General features: G+C 44.4%; 1 protein-coding gene across 1 annotated transcript in view; it reads right to left on the bottom strand.

Moving 5' to 3' along the window:
* Nucleotides 1-225: 225 nt before the first annotated feature.
* pi4kab (phosphatidylinositol 4-kinase, catalytic, alpha b) overlaps nucleotides 226-18,972 on the bottom strand; it is a 161,843-nt gene continuing 143,096 nt past the window's right edge. Inside the window, exons 45-55 of the mRNA XM_078227246.1 lie at nucleotides 16,970-17,040; nucleotides 16,673-16,745; nucleotides 16,272-16,342; nucleotides 15,326-15,432; nucleotides 13,962-14,066; nucleotides 12,036-12,161; nucleotides 9,418-9,538; nucleotides 6,322-6,481; nucleotides 1,888-1,977; nucleotides 1,320-1,403; nucleotides 226-664 (exon numbers count right to left, since the gene is read on the bottom strand). Coding sequence (XP_078083372.1) covers nucleotides 613-664; nucleotides 1,320-1,403; nucleotides 1,888-1,977; nucleotides 6,322-6,481; nucleotides 9,418-9,538; nucleotides 12,036-12,161; nucleotides 13,962-14,066; nucleotides 15,326-15,432; nucleotides 16,272-16,342; nucleotides 16,673-16,745; nucleotides 16,970-17,040 — 1,060 coding nt within the window. The 3' untranslated portion in view covers nucleotides 226-612. The remainder of the gene's footprint in view (nucleotides 665-1,319; nucleotides 1,404-1,887; nucleotides 1,978-6,321; nucleotides 6,482-9,417; nucleotides 9,539-12,035; nucleotides 12,162-13,961; nucleotides 14,067-15,325; nucleotides 15,433-16,271; nucleotides 16,343-16,672; nucleotides 16,746-16,969; nucleotides 17,041-18,972) is intronic.

Below are 18,972 nucleotides of genomic sequence, written 5' to 3'. Positions count from 1 at the left end.
GTTGCTCCTTTTCAGAGATCCAACTCCCTTTTGAAAATTACAAGCGTTCTGTATGCGGGCCATGCATTCCACAGCATAACTCACTGAGTAACTAAAATGATCCTCATACCCCACCCGACTCCACCCCTTTGGCTTTTTAACCGATTGCTGGGATGTTAAACTGACTGGACATCACTGTCCTCTCCAGAAAAGGGCCACAAACTGAAGGCATCACACAACACCAAACCAATTCAACTACTTTATTCACATTATAGATTTAAACATATCTGTATAGCACATTTACATACACTACAGAAAAATAATATCTCCACATACAACTTTAATATTTCAATTTCATCATCCTAACATCACAGACAAAACACAAATAGTGCAATTAATGCTTCAGCTATGATTTGACACATATTCTATGTTCTCTAATCGCAAAGAGTGATTGAATATCCTTTTTGTAACAAGTGATTGTTGTGAGGTCCCCAAAGTACAGTTTAAGATACAGCCGTTAAAGACAGCTAACACAAACTGAGGCTAAAAAGTGCAAGAATTATACAGTAGTGATAACAGCATGGACACACTTTCTTATCTTCAGGAAGCAACAGGGGAAGTTCAAGTTCGTCATCAGTAAGGGATCTGGTTCTGGTAGTACTGAATCATGTCGTATGTCTTACTCCTGAAAAGTAATTGACAACATTTCAGTCAATGCACGTTTTGCCTTGTTTACAGATCTCTTGCATCTATTTTTCCTTCATCATAGAATCCTTACAGTGCAGGCGGAGGCCATATGGCCCATCGACTCTGCACTGACTTTCCCACAGAACAGCCCACCCAGGCCCTGTAACCCCACGTATTTACTCTCGTTAATCCGCCTAACCTACAAATTTTGGGACACTAAGGGGAAATTTACTATGGCCAATCCACCTAACCCGCACATCTTTGGAGTGTGGGAGGAAACCGGAGCACCCGGAGGAAACCCACGCAGACACGGGGAGAACGTGCAGACTCTGCACAGACAGTGACCCAAGGCTGGAATCGAACCCGGGTCCCTGGCGCTGTGAGGCACTGTGCCACCGTGTTGCCCAGGACGTTACCAACTCCAACCCAGAAGCCTGCTGAATACAGCTCGGGGGTGACTTATTCACCTTCCCTTATCCTGGAGGAAGGGTATGGCAGACTCCATGACTAATTGTGAATGTACAGAGCCACGTGCTTCTCCCAATGAAAGATTGTGGGAGGAATCAAGCGAACCAGGCCCAGACGTAACCGGCCCAATACTGCACAACAAGAGAGAAGAGAATCTCGGGAATGGGAAAACAAAAATCACCTACCTGTTGCTCAGGAAGCAGTTCTGAATGACTTTCATGATGAAGTTTGCTGCCTCTCTCTCGCTAACATTCGGGTTGAATCTTTGCCTGAATCACAGGAGGAAAATGCAAATAAAAATCTCAAAATTTCCATTCTGGGCAACGGAACAGCTGCCACATCTAAGTTGAATATGTTTAAATCACAGATAGATGGATTCTTGATCGGTAAGGGAATTAGGGGTTATAGGGATCAGGCGGGTAAGTGGAACTGATCCACTTCAGATCAGCCATGATCTTATTGAATGGCGGGGCAGGCTCGAGGGGCTAGATGGCCTACTCCTCTCCTATTTCTTATGTTCTTATGATGACAAAGTGTTAAATGTGTGACTTAAAAATAGTGCGAGCGCATAGGCCGAACATTAGACTGAATGCACAAATTCAAATGGACTTTATGTTTTCTCACTGAAGTCATACAATAGGATTAACATCTTTTTGACAAATGTTAAGGGAATTTTGAAGATACTTGCAAGCTCCAAAATGTGATAGGTTTAAATTATATCAAACACGCACAACAAAAAGCTAAAGCTCTTACTTCAGAAGCTTGATAGTCTGTCCTCGGAAACAAGGAAGTCCAGTATCCAACATGAGTGTGACAAGTGATACCACTGCATCCATGTAAGGCCTTAAGAATGAGAACATTAATAGTCACCAGAGGTCCAAGTGGTCCACACATTAAACATCAACAAAATAAACCAAGTGGGAACACAAGTCCTGTTTCACAGCTTTCTTCCTAATTAAATCGGTTTCCTAAACTAAATCGGTTTCAGCATTAACTGGGACTGACAGCAGGTAAATCATTTACCATCCAATTTCCTCTCCCTTTCTCAAATGCTTTGGCTTCTTAAATGTTACATTGAAATTATCAATGCAGAAACAGGCCATTCAGCCCATCTGATCCATGTGAGTGTTTATGCTCCACCGGAGCAGATTGGGCCAAAACACATTGGAGTTTAGAAGAATGAGAGGTGATCTTATTGAAACACAGGATTTTGGGGGGGCTGGACATGGTAGAGATATTGAGAAGCTGTTTCCCTTGTGGGAAATCTAGAACTAAGGGAGGGCAAAGCTTCAAAATAAGGGGCCTCCCAGTTAAGATGGAGGTGAGGAGGAATGTCTTCTCTCAGAGGGCCGTAAGTGTTTGGAATTCTCTTCCCCAGACAGGTGTGGAGGCCGGGTCATCGAATATATGATGTGAAGATGCCGGCGTTGGACTGGGGTAAACACAGTAAGAAGTCTCACAATACCAGGTTAAAGTCCAACAGGTTTATTTGGTAGCACAAGCCACTAGCTTTCGGAGTACTGCTCCTTCATCAGGTGAGTGGGATTTCAGTTCACAAATGGGGCATATAAAGACACAAACTCAATTTACAAAATAATGGTTGGAATGCGAGTCTTTACAGGTAATCAAGTCTTAAAGGTACAGACAATGTGAGTGGAGAGAGGGTTAAGCACAGGTTAAAGAGATGTGTATTGTCTCCAGCCAAGACAGTTAGTGAGATTTTGCAAGCCCAGGCAAGTCGTGGGGGTTACAGATAGTGTGACATGAACCCAATATCCCGGTTGAGGCCGTCCTCATGTGTGCGGAACCTGGCTATCAGTTTCTGCTCAGCGACTCTGCGTTGTCGTGTGTCGTGAAGGCCCCCTTGGAGAACACTTACCCGAAGATCAGAGGCCGAATGCCCGTGACCGCTGAAGCGTTCCCCAACAGGAAGAGAACACTCTTGCCTGGTGACCATTGTCGTAGCGTCTGCATGCTCTCCCCAATGTACCATGCTCATCGAATATATTCAAGACTGTGGTGGATTTTTGATCGACAAGGCAGTTGAGGGTTATGGGGGGCAGGCAGGAATATGGAGCTAACTGAATGGCAGACAAGTTCTAGGGGCTAATCTGGTTCCTATTTCTTTTGTTTGAATGAGCCTCCTCATATCCTCCTTCACCTAACCCTATCTGCATATCCTATTCCATTCTCCCTCATGTATTTCACCTTGAAGGCACCAATGCTATTTGCTTCAATTATTGCATGTGGCAGTGAGAATTCCACATTCTAAGCACTTTCTGATTATCGAAACTTCTCGGCGTTTCCTAATTGGATTGATCGGTGACCATTGCGTGTGGGTTTCCTCCCACAGTCCAAAGATGTGCAGGTTAGGTGGATTGACCATGGTAAATGTGTGGGGTTACGAGGATAGGGCAGGGTGGTGGGCTCTGTCGGAGAGTCGGTGCAGGCTCAAGTGGCCTCCTTCTGCACTGCAGCGATTCTATTCAATAATTCAATCTTGTATTTATGGCTCCTAGTTGTAGACTCTCCCCCCAAATGGAAACGCCTCTATTTCTACCCGACAACGAAGACACCTCTTGGGCACAGTTCCCTGGGGGTCAGAATCTGCTCTTCATTCGTGAAGTGGTAACTCATAAACAGTTTTGCCCATCAGGTGCCCGAGGCAACGAGTGAATGAGATCACCCTCGCCAGCTCCTCAGCCGAGCCTGATTAACCCACAGTGCAGGGAACTGCTTCCAATCCGTACAGGTTAGCTGTAACTTGTCCAAACATGCTGCGCTATCAGAGAAACACCCAGTAATCCTAGGAGGGTGATACAGTTCAGCTTGAAACCGCAAAGATATATATACCAAGGCATTCACATGTTAGAACAAGAAAGTTTCCTAACATAGAATAGAGATTTATAATTCACACCCAGTTAATTTATGGATCACAAGCAGTGTATCACCAGGTGGCAGAACCTGTATCAATAGAATCAGAATCTTACAGCGCAGAGAGAAGCTTTCCAGTCCATTGTGCCCGTGGCCTCTCATTGAAAGCATTGCTCACTCACTCAGTCCGTTCCGCAGACCTTTCCCTCTGCCCGTTACATTTATTTATTTTTAAAATTTGGTGGTTAGTGCTGCTGCTTCACAGCGCCAACCTGGGTTCGATTCCAGCCTTGGGTAACGGTCTGCATGGAGTTTGCACGTTCTCCCCGTGTCTGCGTGGGCTTCCTCCGGGTGCTCCGCTTTCCTCCCACAGACCAAGGATCTGCAGATTAGGTTGATTGGCCATGATAAATTGCCCCCGAGTGTCAGGGGGATTAGCAGGGTAAATACATTGGGTTGCAGGGTTGGGCCTGGGTGGGATTGTTGTCGATGGGCCGAATGGCATCCTTCTGCACTGTAGGGATTTTGTGACTTGTGAAAGTGTGGAGATTGAGAGGACACAGATTTAAAGTAATTGGCAAAATAATCAGTGGGGACATGAAACCATAGAATCCCTACAGTGCAGAAGGAGGCCACTCGGCCCATTGAGCCTGCACCGACCACAATCCCACCCAGGTCCTATCCCTGAAATCCCACATCTTTACCCCACTAACCCATCTAATTTACACATCCCGGGACACTACGTGGTAATTTAATATGGCCAATGCATCTAACCCGCACATCTTTGGACTGTGGGAGGAAACTGGAGCACCCAGAGGAAACCCACGCAGACACGGGGAGAACGTGCAAACTCCACACAATGACCCAAGCAGGGAATGGAATCCAGGCCTCTGGAGCTGTGAGGCAGCACTGCTAACTCCTGTGCCACCATGAGGAAAACCTTTTCATGCAGCGAGTGGTTGGGATCTATAATGCCCTGCCTGAGAGAATGCTGGAGGAATATTCAATCAAGACTTTTGGATGGGAACTGGATTATTATCTGAACATGGACAATGTGCAGGACTATAGTGAGAAGCCCAGGGATTGGCACTAAGTAAATTGTTCCTGTTGAGAGCCAGCACAGACATGATGGGCTGAATGGTGTCTAGTGTTATAATCATTCTGTGATTCTGTGTTCATCTCATGAGACATTCACAGGTGGATTGGTCATGCTAAATGCACAGGGTTACGGGGAAAGGGCAGGGGAGGATGCTCTTTCGAAGATTCGAGGCATACTCGATCGGCCGGATGGCCTCTTTCTGTACTTTAGGGATTCTATTAAATATTTATCTACTTTCTTTTTAAACGCTGCTCTGAATTCAACTTCTCCCGATGATTCTGATGGGACAGGAAAAATAATTCTCCGAACTGCTCCGCCGATTCTTAAATTCATGTTTTCTAGTTACCAACGCTCTAACCAAATTGGCAACTTGCAGAGATGTACACGTCTGGATATCTGCATCAGCAACATATTGCAGAGGCCAATCCTATTAAACGCAAACTGATCTGGCCTATCTGCAGTGCAGTACATAAGAACGCACGGTAGCACAGTGGTTAGCGCTGCTGCTTCACAGCTCCAGGGTCCCGGGTTCGATTCCCGGCTCGGGTCACTGTCTGTGTGGAGTTTGCACATTCTCCTCGTGTCTGCGTGGGTTTCCTCCGGGCGCTCCGGTTTCCTCCCACAGTCCAAAGATGTGCTGGTTAGGTTGATTGGCCAGGTTAAAAATTGCCCCTTAGAATCCGGAGATGCGTAGGTTAGAGGGCTTAGCGGGTAAATATGTGGGGGTAGGGCCTGGGTGGGATTGTGGTCGGTGCAGACTCGATGGGCCGAATGGCCTCCTTCTGCACTGTAGGGTTTCTATATTTCTTTCTATATAACTGCTAATGCTTTCGTAATGGAGGGGACTTTTCTTTTGAATATTGCCAACCATTTAAATGGAACCATGGTTCTCGAAAATCTAAAAACACCTCACAAAACATTAACTCAAGAAATGTGGGCTTCGCTGTCAAGGCCAGCATTTATTGCCCATCCCTAATTGCCCTTGAGAAGGAGGTGGTGGGCCATCTTCTTGAACCACTGCAGTCCATGTGGTGTAGATACAACTCAGTATTTGTTCGGGAGGGAGTTCCAGGATTTTGACCCAGCGACAGTGAAGGAACGGTCGATATATACAAGTCAGGATGGTCAGGCTTGGAGAGGAACCTCCAGGTGGTGGTGTTCCCATGTGTCTAGTGTAAACCAGGCAATATTAAGTGTTTGCATAGGGTTCTTACCTGACTGCTAAATATCCCTTAACACACATCTCCATGAACCATTTAAAGGGTGTGGCCTCCATCTTCCCTCCCATGATCATCACCATCTCATCGGTTAGCTTGATGTCAGGCTCCCAGCCAAGATTGCCACCAGGCGAGCTCTCAAACATAAAACCAAAATCTGCAAAAACCAGCACGGTTCAATTATATCAACAGTCATCAGGTCTCCCTCCAAGATAAATATCAGTTCATTGCAGTAATTTAGTTTTAGCTACTGAGATATCTGAAAAATATTGAAATCTGTTAACATTAAGGATGTTCCAGACCAAGCTAAATCCACAAGGGCTCAGTTGTTATTTACCTGATGTAGCTGTATACTCTCAACCCAATGAGGTAAGACAATGAATAGTGTGTCCAAAGGAAGACATGTATAATGTACCAGGCATTCCGAGAGAAACAAGTTTTAGTGAGGAGCTGAAGGAAATCAGCATTAGTAAAGAAATGGTTTTGGGAAAATTGATGGGATTGAAGGTGGATAAATCTCCAGGCCTGATTATCTTCAGCCCAGAGTACTTAAGGAAGTGGCCCTGGAAATGGTAGATCCATTGGTAGTCATTTTTCAAAATTCTTTGGACTCTGGATTGGTTTCTACAGATTGAAGGGTAGCTAATGTAAGTCCACGATTCAAAAAGGAAAGTAAGAGAAAACAGGGAACTATAGACCAATGAGCCTAATGTCTAGGGGAGCTGCTAGAGTCCATTATCAAGGATTTTATAGCTCAACATTTGGAAAGCAGACAAAGTCAACATGGGAAAATCATGCTTGTCAAATCTATTGGAATTCTTTGAGGATGTAACTAGTAGAGTTGAACATAAGAACTAGGAGCAGGAGTAGGCCATCTGGCGTCTCGAGCCTGCTCCGCCATTCAATAAGATCATGGCTGATCTTTTCGTGGACTCAGCTCCACTTACCCACCCGCTCACCATACCCTTAGTTCCTTTACTGTTCAAAAATGTATCTATCCTTGCCTTAAAAACATTCAATGAGGTAGCCTCAACTGCTTCACTGGGCAGGGAATTCCACAGATTCACAACCCTTTGTGTGAAGAAGTTCCTCCTCAACTTAAATCTGATCCCCCTTATTTTGAGGCCATGCCCCATAGTTCTGATTTCACCTGCCAGTGGAAACAACTTCCCTGCTTCTATCTTATCCATTCCCTTCATAATCTTATATGTTTCTATAAGATCTCCCCTCATTCTTCTGAATCCCAATGAGTATAGCCCCAGTCTACTCAGTCTCTCCTCATAAGCCAACCCTCTCAACTCCGGAATCAACTTAGTGAATCTCCTCTGCACCCCATCCAGTGCCAGTATATCCTTTCTCAAGTAAGGAGACCAAAACTGTACACAGTACTCCAGGTATGGCCTCACCAGCACCTTATACAGCAGCAACATAACCTCGCTGTTTTTAAACTCTATCCCTCTCGCAATGAAGAACAAAATTCCATTTGTCTTCTTAATTACCTGCTGCACCTGCAAACCAACTCCTTGAGATTCCTGCACAAGGAGAGTTGACCAAGGCGAACTGGTGGATGTGCTTTATTTAGGCTTTCAGAAGGCTTTTGACAAGGTCTCACATAGCAGACTACTATGTAAAGTTAAAGCGCATGGGATTGTAGGTAATGTCTTGAGATGGATAGAAAGCCGGTTAGCAGATAGGGAGCAACGAGTTAGCATAAATGGGTCTTTTTTCGACTGGCAGGCAGTGATTACTGGGGTACGGCAGGGATCTGCACTGGGATCCCAACCGTTTACATTATATATTAATGTGTCAGGCTCAGACTTATGGCTGTGAGGCGAGGAATGACTCATGATACTGCTCCGTAAAGTAATTAATTCCCTCATGCACACCCCTTCCCCCTTTCCCTGAAGAATTTTCATTGCTGAGGAATGCAGTACAAATACTGTTCACAACCGCTGCTCAACCACTGGCTGGGAGTGGCCAGTAGTGGCTTTCCAATGGACTGATTACACCAGTACGGCAATAGAAAGCAAATAAAGACAACTACCAAAGTTACAATTAAAGCATTCCTGCAGCTTTAAAACTATGGATTTAATAATGACTACGATGGTCCTGTGATTTGGTCTCCCAGCGTGGACACATCTTCTCACAGCGTCAGAGATGTGGGTTCAATTCCTGGCTTGGGTCACTCTCTGGAGGGAATTTTACTATTTTGAGTCTAAGTGCCGAATCCGGGCGTCAAATAGATCCGACGTATCATCCTCTGGGGGGGTGAGAGATGGGGGCAGGTGTGATGTATCATCCTCTGGGGGGGGTTCCGCTGCCAGTCTGCGGCCGATCCCTCCTCCCCACCGGAGGAACGATTCCCTCCGCTGGAGTGGCTGCATACTTCAAACACCAAGACTGTCATCATTCACCTCAGCGTTCCACTGGTCAACTGAGTGAACTTGAACAAGCAGTGGGAATTATCAATGTAAAGCTGCTTCAGCAGTGCAAAAAAAACACATCATCCTCGCCGGGGTACCAAGAGACAACCCAGATCCAAATGAATAACTCAAGGTTATTTATCCTTCTATTTACTCCTTCGGGACGAACACGGCTCATATCACAAATCTTTGGCATTTACCCTGGTCGTTTCATTCTACATCAGTGCCCTGAACAGATGGTGCAAAGAAAGTGTGGCACTGTTGCGTTCCGCTGAGGTGAATGATGACAGTCTCGGTGTTTGAAGTATGCAGCCACTCCGGCAATGCATTTAAATTGTCGGGCCGCCCGATTCGGGCGTGGGCTGGACCCGCGCCCGAATCGGGTGTCGGTAAAGCCGCGATCTGCTCGGAATCGGGTGCAGATCGCGTTAAAGGCCCGACGCCCAACTTTACCGCGATTTCATGCCCGTTTTGGTAAAATCGGGCCCTCTGTGTGCAGTTTGCACGTTATCCCCGTGTCTGCATGGGTTTCCTCCCACAATCCAAAGATTAGGTGGATTGGCCATGCAATTTATGCCCTGTAGTGTCAGGGGGATTAGCAAGGTAAAAAAAAAAATCAACCATCTCGTCATTTGACGCTGAAGAGATTTTGTTCAGGATGAGCACTGACCTATGTGGATGAGATGACCTTTCCTGTCCAGCATGATGTTCCCATTGTGTCGGTCTTTGATTTGCAGCAGGAAGAGAAGGAGACTATACGCAGCCATGCTGCGGATAAAATTATACCGTGCCTTCAAGAAAGACAGAAAATGTTCACTGTAAAACAGATGATCAATGAACATCGTCCTAGTTTATTAGTAAGACTAGTCTTCCCTTCCTATAAAAGATCACCTTGACTGCAGTTCTTGATAAATATAACAACTTTTTTGTTTATAATATTCACTGAGCACCTGGTTAAGCTGGGTGTGTCAGGATTGAAATTCTTAAGAGAGCAGAGATATGCATCTTCAGCTTTTGCACGGTGGGGGGGCGGGGGGTGAATGTTAGCAGATAGAAAACTTAAGTTGCAGGACTAAGTTTGGCCCCCTCCAGCAGTCTATCTAGCGGTCAATTTTCATCGACTTGCAATGCTCCACAGAGTGTAGAGTGAGGCCAAAGAACTAATCACACCAGACTTATTCAACTTATATTGAATGTACCCCGGGGCTTTCGAAATATAGCTGCATCCATTTTCTGTGCCTGGCTTATAAATTAATTCAAACATTACTGGAACATTTTGCTACATCAGGTTTTCCTTCTGTGTTTAGTTATCAAAATATGCATTAAATTAGATATGTCTACACCCAAAATTCAATCTCTCTCCTCTCCCCTCCAATTCATTTTTGAATCTCTTCTTTTTCCAATGCTCTGTTGATATTTTATTTGTTGATGCGATGTGGGTGTCACCAGCATTCATTGCCCATCCCCAATCACTCTTGAGAAGGTGGTGGTGAGCTGCTTCATTGAACTGCTGCTGTCCCTGAGGTGTAGATACACCGAGAGTGTTGTTAGGAAAGGAGTTCCAGAATTTTGCTCCAGTGATACAGAAGGAACAGTGATATCGTTCCAAGTTAGGGTGGTGAGTGACTCAGGGGAAACGTGCAGGTTATGACATTCTCAAATAATGTGTGACCTTTGTCCTTCTAGGTGGTAGAGAGCAGAGGGTTTGGAAGGCATTGTCAAATGACAAGTTGCTGTGGTACATCCTGCACCACTGCCACACTGTGCCAATGGTGGAGGGAATGAATATTTAAGGTAGTGGATGGGATGCCAATCAAGTAGATGCCCTGGATGGTGTCAAGTTGTTTTTGTCTTGTTGACTCTGCACTCATCCAGGCAACTGCCGAGTATTCCATTACACTCCTGACTTGTGCCGCATAGATAGTGGACAGACATGGGAGAGTCAGGAGATAAGGTACAAGCAACAAAATTTCCAGTCTCTGGCCTGTTCTTGTAGCGACTGCATTTATATGGCTGGCCCAGTTCAGTTTCTAGTGAATGGTAATGCCCAGGATGTTGATGATGGGGGACTTTTGGCCTTTACTGCAAGGGAATTAAAGTCCTGGAATAAAAAGGCCTTGCTATAATTGTACAGGGTTTTGGTAAGAACACATCTGGTGTACTGTATGCAGCTTGGTCTCCACATTTAAGACAAGATATACTTGCGTTGGGGAGGTCTAGTGGCGCACGGGGTAATGTTCCTATCTCTGAGCCACAAGCTTCAGATTCGAGTCCCACCCCAGGACTTGATGGTCAAGGAAGGTGTGCATCAACCTGCACAATCCTTCCTACATGCCAAAGGCAGGTGGGAAGAACAAGAGGGATTCTAGGTTGGCAATGCTTGATGCAGAATGGCATTCCTCAATCTATAAGGCTCTGGTGACGGGTTAGTGACCCGTTCCAGGAAAACTCACTAACAGATGAAAATCTACCTTTGTGCACCACTAGGTGTGGCAAAAGAGGGAGATGATGTGGAGATGCCGGCATTGGACTGGGGTGGGCACAGTAAGAAGTCTTGCAACGCCAGGTTAAAATCCAACAGGTTTATTTGGAATCACGAGCTTTCGGAGCGCTCGCTGCTCCTTCATCAGGTGAGTGTATCGAGTCTGCGCCGACTCTCCAAGGAGCATCTTACCAAGAGTCAGTGACCCGAGGCTGGAATTGAACTCGGGTCCCTGGCGCTGTGAGGCAGCAGTGCTAACCATTGTGCCACCCACACAGATCCTTTACAGAGAGCTGTGAACTCTCAGTGGGACCAATTCCTGCCATTCTAATAACCCTGGATCAAACAGGTGTGGTCACATTGAAAGAATTTACAGCTGATATAGGCCATTTGGTTCAACGGGTCCATGCCAGTGTTTATACTCCACTCAAGTCCCCTCCCACCCTATTTCATCGAGCTTCCCATCAAATGCATATTACTCACCACGACTAAACCTTATGGTAGCAAGTTTCACCTTCTCATCATTCTCCGGGTAAAGAAGTTTTTCCCTGAATTCCCTATTGGGTTTGTTAATCAATACCTTATATTTGTGTGTCCCAATATTGGACTCTCCCACAAGTGGAAGCATCTCTACATCTATCCTATTGAACCAGTTCATAAGTTTACCGAACTCTATTACGTCACTTCCTTGGCCTTCTCCTTTCTAGAGAAAAGAACATTTGTTTCTGTGCAACAATCAACTGTAACAGTTTCCTTTTCCCAATTTACAGCCAACGTATTTAACTGTAGTGATGCCCTGACTTTACCTTCTGGAATGCTAAAGTTGATTCGTCTCCGTACTGGTTCCTGAAGTAATCATACATCCCAAAGTCCGTCTGCCGGCCCAGCTGATCACGTGACTTGCAGTCAGGGATGCATTCAATAACTCCACACTGAAAAATTAAACTGCCGTCAAACTTAAAATCTGCTTACAATGAACACCCACCTGAGAACTCCGTTCCTGTACGGTCATTTATATAAGTTGATAGTAACCCCAATGGTAAACGCTTCCTCTTCCGATTAGGCAGGTTACAGCTTTCTGAACGCAACAATGCGTTTGATTACTTAAGACAGGTAACTTTCCCCTCCTTCTTGATCTCTATGTTTTTTTTCCCCTGTGCTTTGTCTCAATGCAAACACCCCCCAACGCCGCCCCCTTTCCCCACAGGGTTATCTGTCACTTGTTCTTCAGTTTTGTTTGCACACAGCACTGACCTTTGTTCTCCTATTAACACATTTTGCTATCTTACCTTTATGCCACTGTCAGCACCTTCTTTATTCCTCAATGCTATCATTAACACTCCCTTAGTGTTGTGTCCATGACATCTTTGTCAATCGCTCCTTAGCTCCGACCTAAGTTTGACCTTCTATTTTGTCGCCCCATCTCTCCCAATCCACTCTCCAACTCTATAATCTATCACATTTCTACCCCTCTTCAATGCTGCCTTGAAACATTCTCTCTCCACAGTTGCTGACAGACCTGCTGAGTTGATCCAGTATTTTCTGTCTCTATTATAATAAATACTATAGGGTTGGCTTTTACAAATGCTTGTTACCAGCAGCCAGTCTCATTCACCTGCCTAATATATTGGGAAACAAACAACGGTTGTGTGACAGACATGACTGCCCATTATTGTTGCACACTGTTAAATATCAGCCCCTAGGACCACAGGAATCCTAACTTCCATTGTGAAACACAATACATTGGAGCAAGCAAATTGTTGAAAAGGAAGTATGCTTGCAAAAAAAAAGCTAAATTATTTTAAGCACAGGTTCTAACGTTGAAAAGAACTCTCAATTTGCTGAAATTTAGTCTAGGTTTAAGAGATAACCTAGGGGCGGCAAGGTGGCACATTGGTTAGCACTGCTGCTTCACAGCACCAGGGACCTAGGTTCGATTCCCGGCTTGAGTCACTGTCTGTGCAGAGTCTGCACGTTCTCTCCGTGTCTACCTGGGTTTCCTCCGGGCGCTCCGATCTCCTCCCACAGTCTGAAAGACATGCTGGTTAGGTGCATTGACCTGAACAGGCTCAGGGCTGTGGCGACTAGGGTAATTTCACAGTAACTTCATTGCAGTGTTAACGTAAGCCTTACTTGTGACTAATAAATAAACTTTACTTTACTACTGAGGTACGATTGTTTCTTGATTTTATGCTTTATCAAATCCATGAATATGTAATTTTGTGATCATAGAATCCTTACGGTGCAGAAAGAGGCCATTCGGCCCATCGGGCTTGCACAGACAACAATCCTACCCAGGCCCTATCCCCGTAACTTCATGCATTTATCCTGCTAAACTCCCTGACACGATGGAGCAATTCAGCGTGGCCAACCCACCTAACCTGCACATCTTTGGCCTGTGGGAGGAAACCGGAACACCTGAAGGAAACCCACGCAGACACGGGGAGAACGTGCAAACTCCACACAGTTACCCAAGGCTGGAATCGAACCCGGGTCGCTGGCTCTGTGAGGCAGCAGTGCTAACCACTGTGCCACCGTGCCACCCAATGTGCCAATGTTTCAAGGTTAGCTTTTCACACAATAACAGTATAGCTGTCGTTCTATTTTGAGCTTTTATTGTGTAACTGGATGATTGAATAACCATATTGAATATGGCTACAGCGTAAGTTTACTGATTATCACGGGAAGTAAACAGTAACATTTTCAATATCATTCTATCATGTAGGACATACCCCTGGTGCTGTCGCCACCACTCTATAGGGAAAGACAAAGAGATCCAGGCCAACCAGCTGAATAATGTTCTTGAAAAGACCAATAATCTGTAACGCCAGCATATCCTGTGGACACACACACACATACATACAGAGAGCACATTTTGAAAGCCAGGCAACACCAAAAATTAAAACTGTTAGAAACTAACCAAACAAAAGCATTTCAAGTAAAACAGTATTGAATTGCTACAATTATGCACAATGAAAATTTAATCGACTTTTTTCTAGTGAAGGTTAATACTAAAACAGAAACATAAAACAAAAGATGCAGAGAGGGTTTAGAAAAATCATATTTCTAAACGTAGCTCCCGTGCAAAAAATAATACAGTTGATACTTGACTCAGTTTGTCTTTCTGAATTCTTACCCACCAAAACGGATTGTGCATTGCTGGTTTATTGTGGTCACTGGCCATTATCTCATTCAGTTAGCTTGTATTCTATTTGGACAATATACTGGCCTTCCCAACAACAGGGTTGTGAAACATGTAGCTGACCTGTGTTTGGCAACATTTTGCTTTAGTGCAGCATCCATGTACACAAGGACAAAATTACTCTCTAATGGCTGATCAGATCCAAAATGTTTAAGGCAGGTGGAAAAAACTCTTAACTACAAATCGCTGAGTTTAAATGTCACTTTCTAAAGAATAATAAGTGACCAAACTTGGATTTGTGCTGTGCCTTATTGTATACTCTGGATGTGCAAAGGTCCTTCATGAGAATTACTTCAGGCAACATCTCGATTTTAGAATTCTCATCCTTGTTTTCAAAACCCTCCATCACCTCACCCTACTAATATCTCCTTACTTGGGGTGGCCCAGTGGTTAGCACAGCTGCCTCACAGCGCCAGGGACCCAGGTGCAATTCCCGGCTCGGGTCACTGTCTGTGTGGAGTCTGCACGTTCTCCCCGTGTCTGCGTGGGTTTCAACCGGGTGCTCCGGTTTCCTTCCACAGTCCGAAAGACGTGCTGGTTGGATGGATTGGCTATGCTAAATTCTCCCTCAGTGTACCCGAACAGGCGCCGGAGTGTGGCAACTAGGGGATTTTCACAGTAACTTCATTGCAGTGTTAATGTAAGCCTGTTTGTGCCAATAATAAATAAACTTTAAATTTTGTTTGTTAAGCGTTTGTCTGATAAGCTCTTTGGAATGTCTATGTTAAAGGTGCTATAGTTCTCAATGAGAATCGTTTTTACTCCAAAGTCAGCAGGTTCTCACCGGATGTTCACCGGTTCTTGTTTTGATGACTTCAGCCCTGTTAAGTTGGCGTTATAATTTATGTGCTGCAATATAACTACAGAAATTAAATGAAGGGTGAATGAGTTTACCTGTCTGCAGTCATCACCAACTTTGAAGATGGCAGCCTGCCAACAAATCCTTTCCGAGTCATCTCTCTCCGCACTGTCATCAGTGCAGCCAGAACATGAACGAAGACCTGGAAATCATATTCATTATTCCTCATTGCATTAACATGCTGCTTCACTCTTTAAGTCTGCCTGTTAGGTTTTAGATCACATGGCCAAAGCATAGTAATTATACACAAGGTTGGTACAGTGCAGAATCAATTAACTATTTATTTTGGCATTCAAATTGAGAGATATTTGGAGCACGCATGCACAGATGTTTGACTATTGTTGGAAGGTTCTGCCTTGGTCTCACTGTCACTGGCAGCTCAGCTACCTCACTACCTCACCTACTCGGTCAGCCTTTAGGCTAAGTGTGTGCTGGCCAATCGATTGCAACAGAGGCCCCGCTGGGCCAAAATCCTGGAATTCCCTCCCTAATGGCATTGTGGGTCAACCCACAGCACATGGACTGCAGCGATTCAAGAAGGCAGCTCACCACCACCTTCTCAAGGGCAGCTAGGGATGGGCAATAAATGCTGTAAGAAGTCTCACAACACCAGGTTAAAGTCCAACAGGTTTATTTGGTAGCAAAAGCCACACAAGCTTTCGGAGAGCTGCTCCTTCGTCAGGTAAGTGGACATCCAACGCCGGCATCTCCACATCAATAAGTGCTGGCCAGCCAGCGACGCCCATGTCCGATGAATGAATAAGAAAAGAATGGCTGAGTGGCCTCCTTTAGTGTCGTATCATTGTTAGGAAACCATTTCTAAGCTTTTAATGATAAAGAAAATACAATGGTGTTTCCCTACCGTTATATCTCGTGATCACCTGGACATAGTAAGTAGGGTGCATTAAGAACTTTTTACGATAAGCAGATGTTATAATGAGTGAAAAGGGAAATGCCCAGAGAACAAATGGTTTTACTGACCTTCCCTTTCCAGCTCAGAGACTCCGCACCGTTTCACTTTAAACTTTGCCAAGTAGGGGGCTTTTGCAGCACTGTGTGACAAGAGGCAAACACATATATACACGTTTAAATACATATATACACGTTTAAATACATATATACACGTTTAAATACATATATACACGTTTAAATACATACACATACACGTTTAAATACATACACATACACTGTTACACAAAGAATTTAAACATCATGGAATAGAAATTTTAAAAGTACAGGTTACAGTGCAGCACTCTTAGGGAGAAATGACAAAATTAAAGTGCACTTTCACAAAGTATCAAATATGCAACACAACACAAAAGTCAGCCTCAGCGTTTAAACAGGGTAGCTGACTGGCGTCCTAAGTGTCAAATCAAACGTACCTTTGCATGGGTGTTCCCGACTTGTAGTCAATGTCCAAGACAATAGCTTCTGGATTGCTAGGAAGGTAACAACCTGAAACCAAAAGAAAACAGGACAATGGTTTGGTGGTCTCCTTTTAATTACTACAGCTTTATTTTAATAAACGAGGAACACAATTGAGTCCACTACAGTAAAAGGCTCCCAAACCTCCAACGACCAATCTTAGAGAGGGGGGAAACAGTTACAAAATGAGTACTGATACTGCACAGCTCTTTGAGACGCTTGAACAAACATGAGGAAAGGTCAGTTTCTCTTACCAGGCTGGACTTTAACCTCGGATAATGCCTTCAGACAAGCCTTCTTCCTCTCGTCACCTTTAGGATATGGCCTAAAGAAGTAAGAGACAGTGTTCTCAGTATTTCTGCTGTTTTTCCGGTTAATTACTCTTTCTGATAAGGACCTGGTGAATATCATTTATCTGTAATCAGATTTCTACTGATCCATGCTTCCTGCACTAGACAGTCCAGAGTATAAAATGTTCGGATCTGGAACCACAGGTAATTTTTAAGAGCTCTGTTTGGGCAGGCTCTGCGCTTGTCAATATTTTCTTGGAGAACTCTCCATTGAAGCTGCACCACTGCTGCTGCTCAAGCTGCAGCGACAGAATATCTCACGCTGCAAGTTTAGTTTCAGCATACTTAGCATCGCATTCCTGCACAACTGCAGTGCAAATCAGGTGCCAAGGCTAAAACAGACTGTAAAGTGGAGTGAGACGATCTCTTTCAGGTACACTCATAGCTCTCCCTCTGCTGTCAGTAAAAGTCTACGTCCCAGTGTCTCCCCCTATTATTCTGCACTCTGTCCTTTCCTTATCTATGAACGGTATGCTTTGTCTGCATAGCACGCAAGAAACAATACTTTTCACTGTATACCAATACATGTGACAATAATAAATCAAATCAAGTCAGTATGAAGCATAGTGGGCCAGTGGAACTTTAGGCAAATTTTCCCAGTCCTTAACACCAATGAATTCACAAAGAGGGGCAGCTGGAACATGCTGAAAGGTCAAATACGATGACTGGAATCATAGAATCCCTACAGTGCAGAAGAGGCCATTTGGCCTATCGAGTCTGCACAAACTCTCTTGACGGAGCTTCTTCGCCAGGCCCTCTCCCCCGCCCTATCCCCGTAACCCCACACATTTCCCATGGCTAATCCATGTAACCTAAACATCTTGGACACTAAGCGGCAATTTAGCAGGGCCAATCCACCTAACCTAGTAAAGAAAGTCAATGCATTAACTTCCAATTACAGATTTAGACAAGGATGTTTTTGGAAACATCAACATTGCCTCCCGTAATGAGGCCACGCTAATCATAATGAGGTAACTGGGAATTACTTTGGAAGTAAACAAGGTGAACGGATTACTCTGCTTCAATAAACCCAGCCCCACGGACTCGTAAATATCAGTTCCCTATCACTGTCCCAATTTAAAATTATCTGCTTTCAGAAAGAGTTCCAAAACATCTTTTAAAGTCTGCAATACGCTTAGCAAGAAATCTATTTTCTAAATGCAAGTTTGTAACTTCCTTCTCGTGTTGTGGATTTTACTGCAAAAGTACTTGTTAAAAAAACGCTGTCGTCACCACTTTATTGCAGAGTTCAGTTTCTAATCGTGATCGAATTGTTCCAGCAGCTGATTACAATGAAAGTCGGACAATTAAAAAACCAAATTCTAATCATTTTAAGGTCACAAATATTTATATTTTAGAATGTCATAGTTAATTAAACGTAGCATTATTTAATATGCTGTCACATTGAACTAGACTATTTATTATGTGCTAGAAGGAGGAATTTAACTGATAGATCATTTAATATGAGGTAAGTCCAATCAAAGGTCTGATGGCAGCAGGGACGAAGCTGTTCTTGAGTCGGTTAGTACGTGACCTCAGACTTTTGTATCTTTTTCCCGATGGAAGAAGGTGGAGAAAAAATGTCCGGGGTGAATGGGATCCTTGATTATGCTGACTGCTTTTCCGAGGCAATGGGAAGTGTAGACAGAGGCTGGTTTGAGTGATGGACTGGGCTTCGTTCACGACCCTTTTGTAGTTTCTTGCAGTCTTGGACAGAGCAGGAGCCATACCAAGCTGTGATACAACTAGAAAGGATGCTTTCTATGGTGCATCTGTAAAGGTTGGTGAGAGTCATAGTGGACATGCCAAACTTCCTTAGCCTCCTGAGAAAGTAGAGGCATTGGTGAGTTTTCTTAACTATAGCGTTGGCGTGGAGGGACCAGGACAGGTTATTGGTGATCTGGACA

This window comes from Mustelus asterias, chromosome 13 (assembly GCF_964213995.1).
Source record: "Mustelus asterias chromosome 13, sMusAst1.hap1.1, whole genome shotgun sequence".
In the NCBI taxonomy this organism is placed as follows: domain Eukaryota; kingdom Metazoa; phylum Chordata; class Chondrichthyes; order Carcharhiniformes; family Triakidae; genus Mustelus; species Mustelus asterias.
This window is presented reverse-complemented; position numbering and strand designations above follow the sequence as displayed.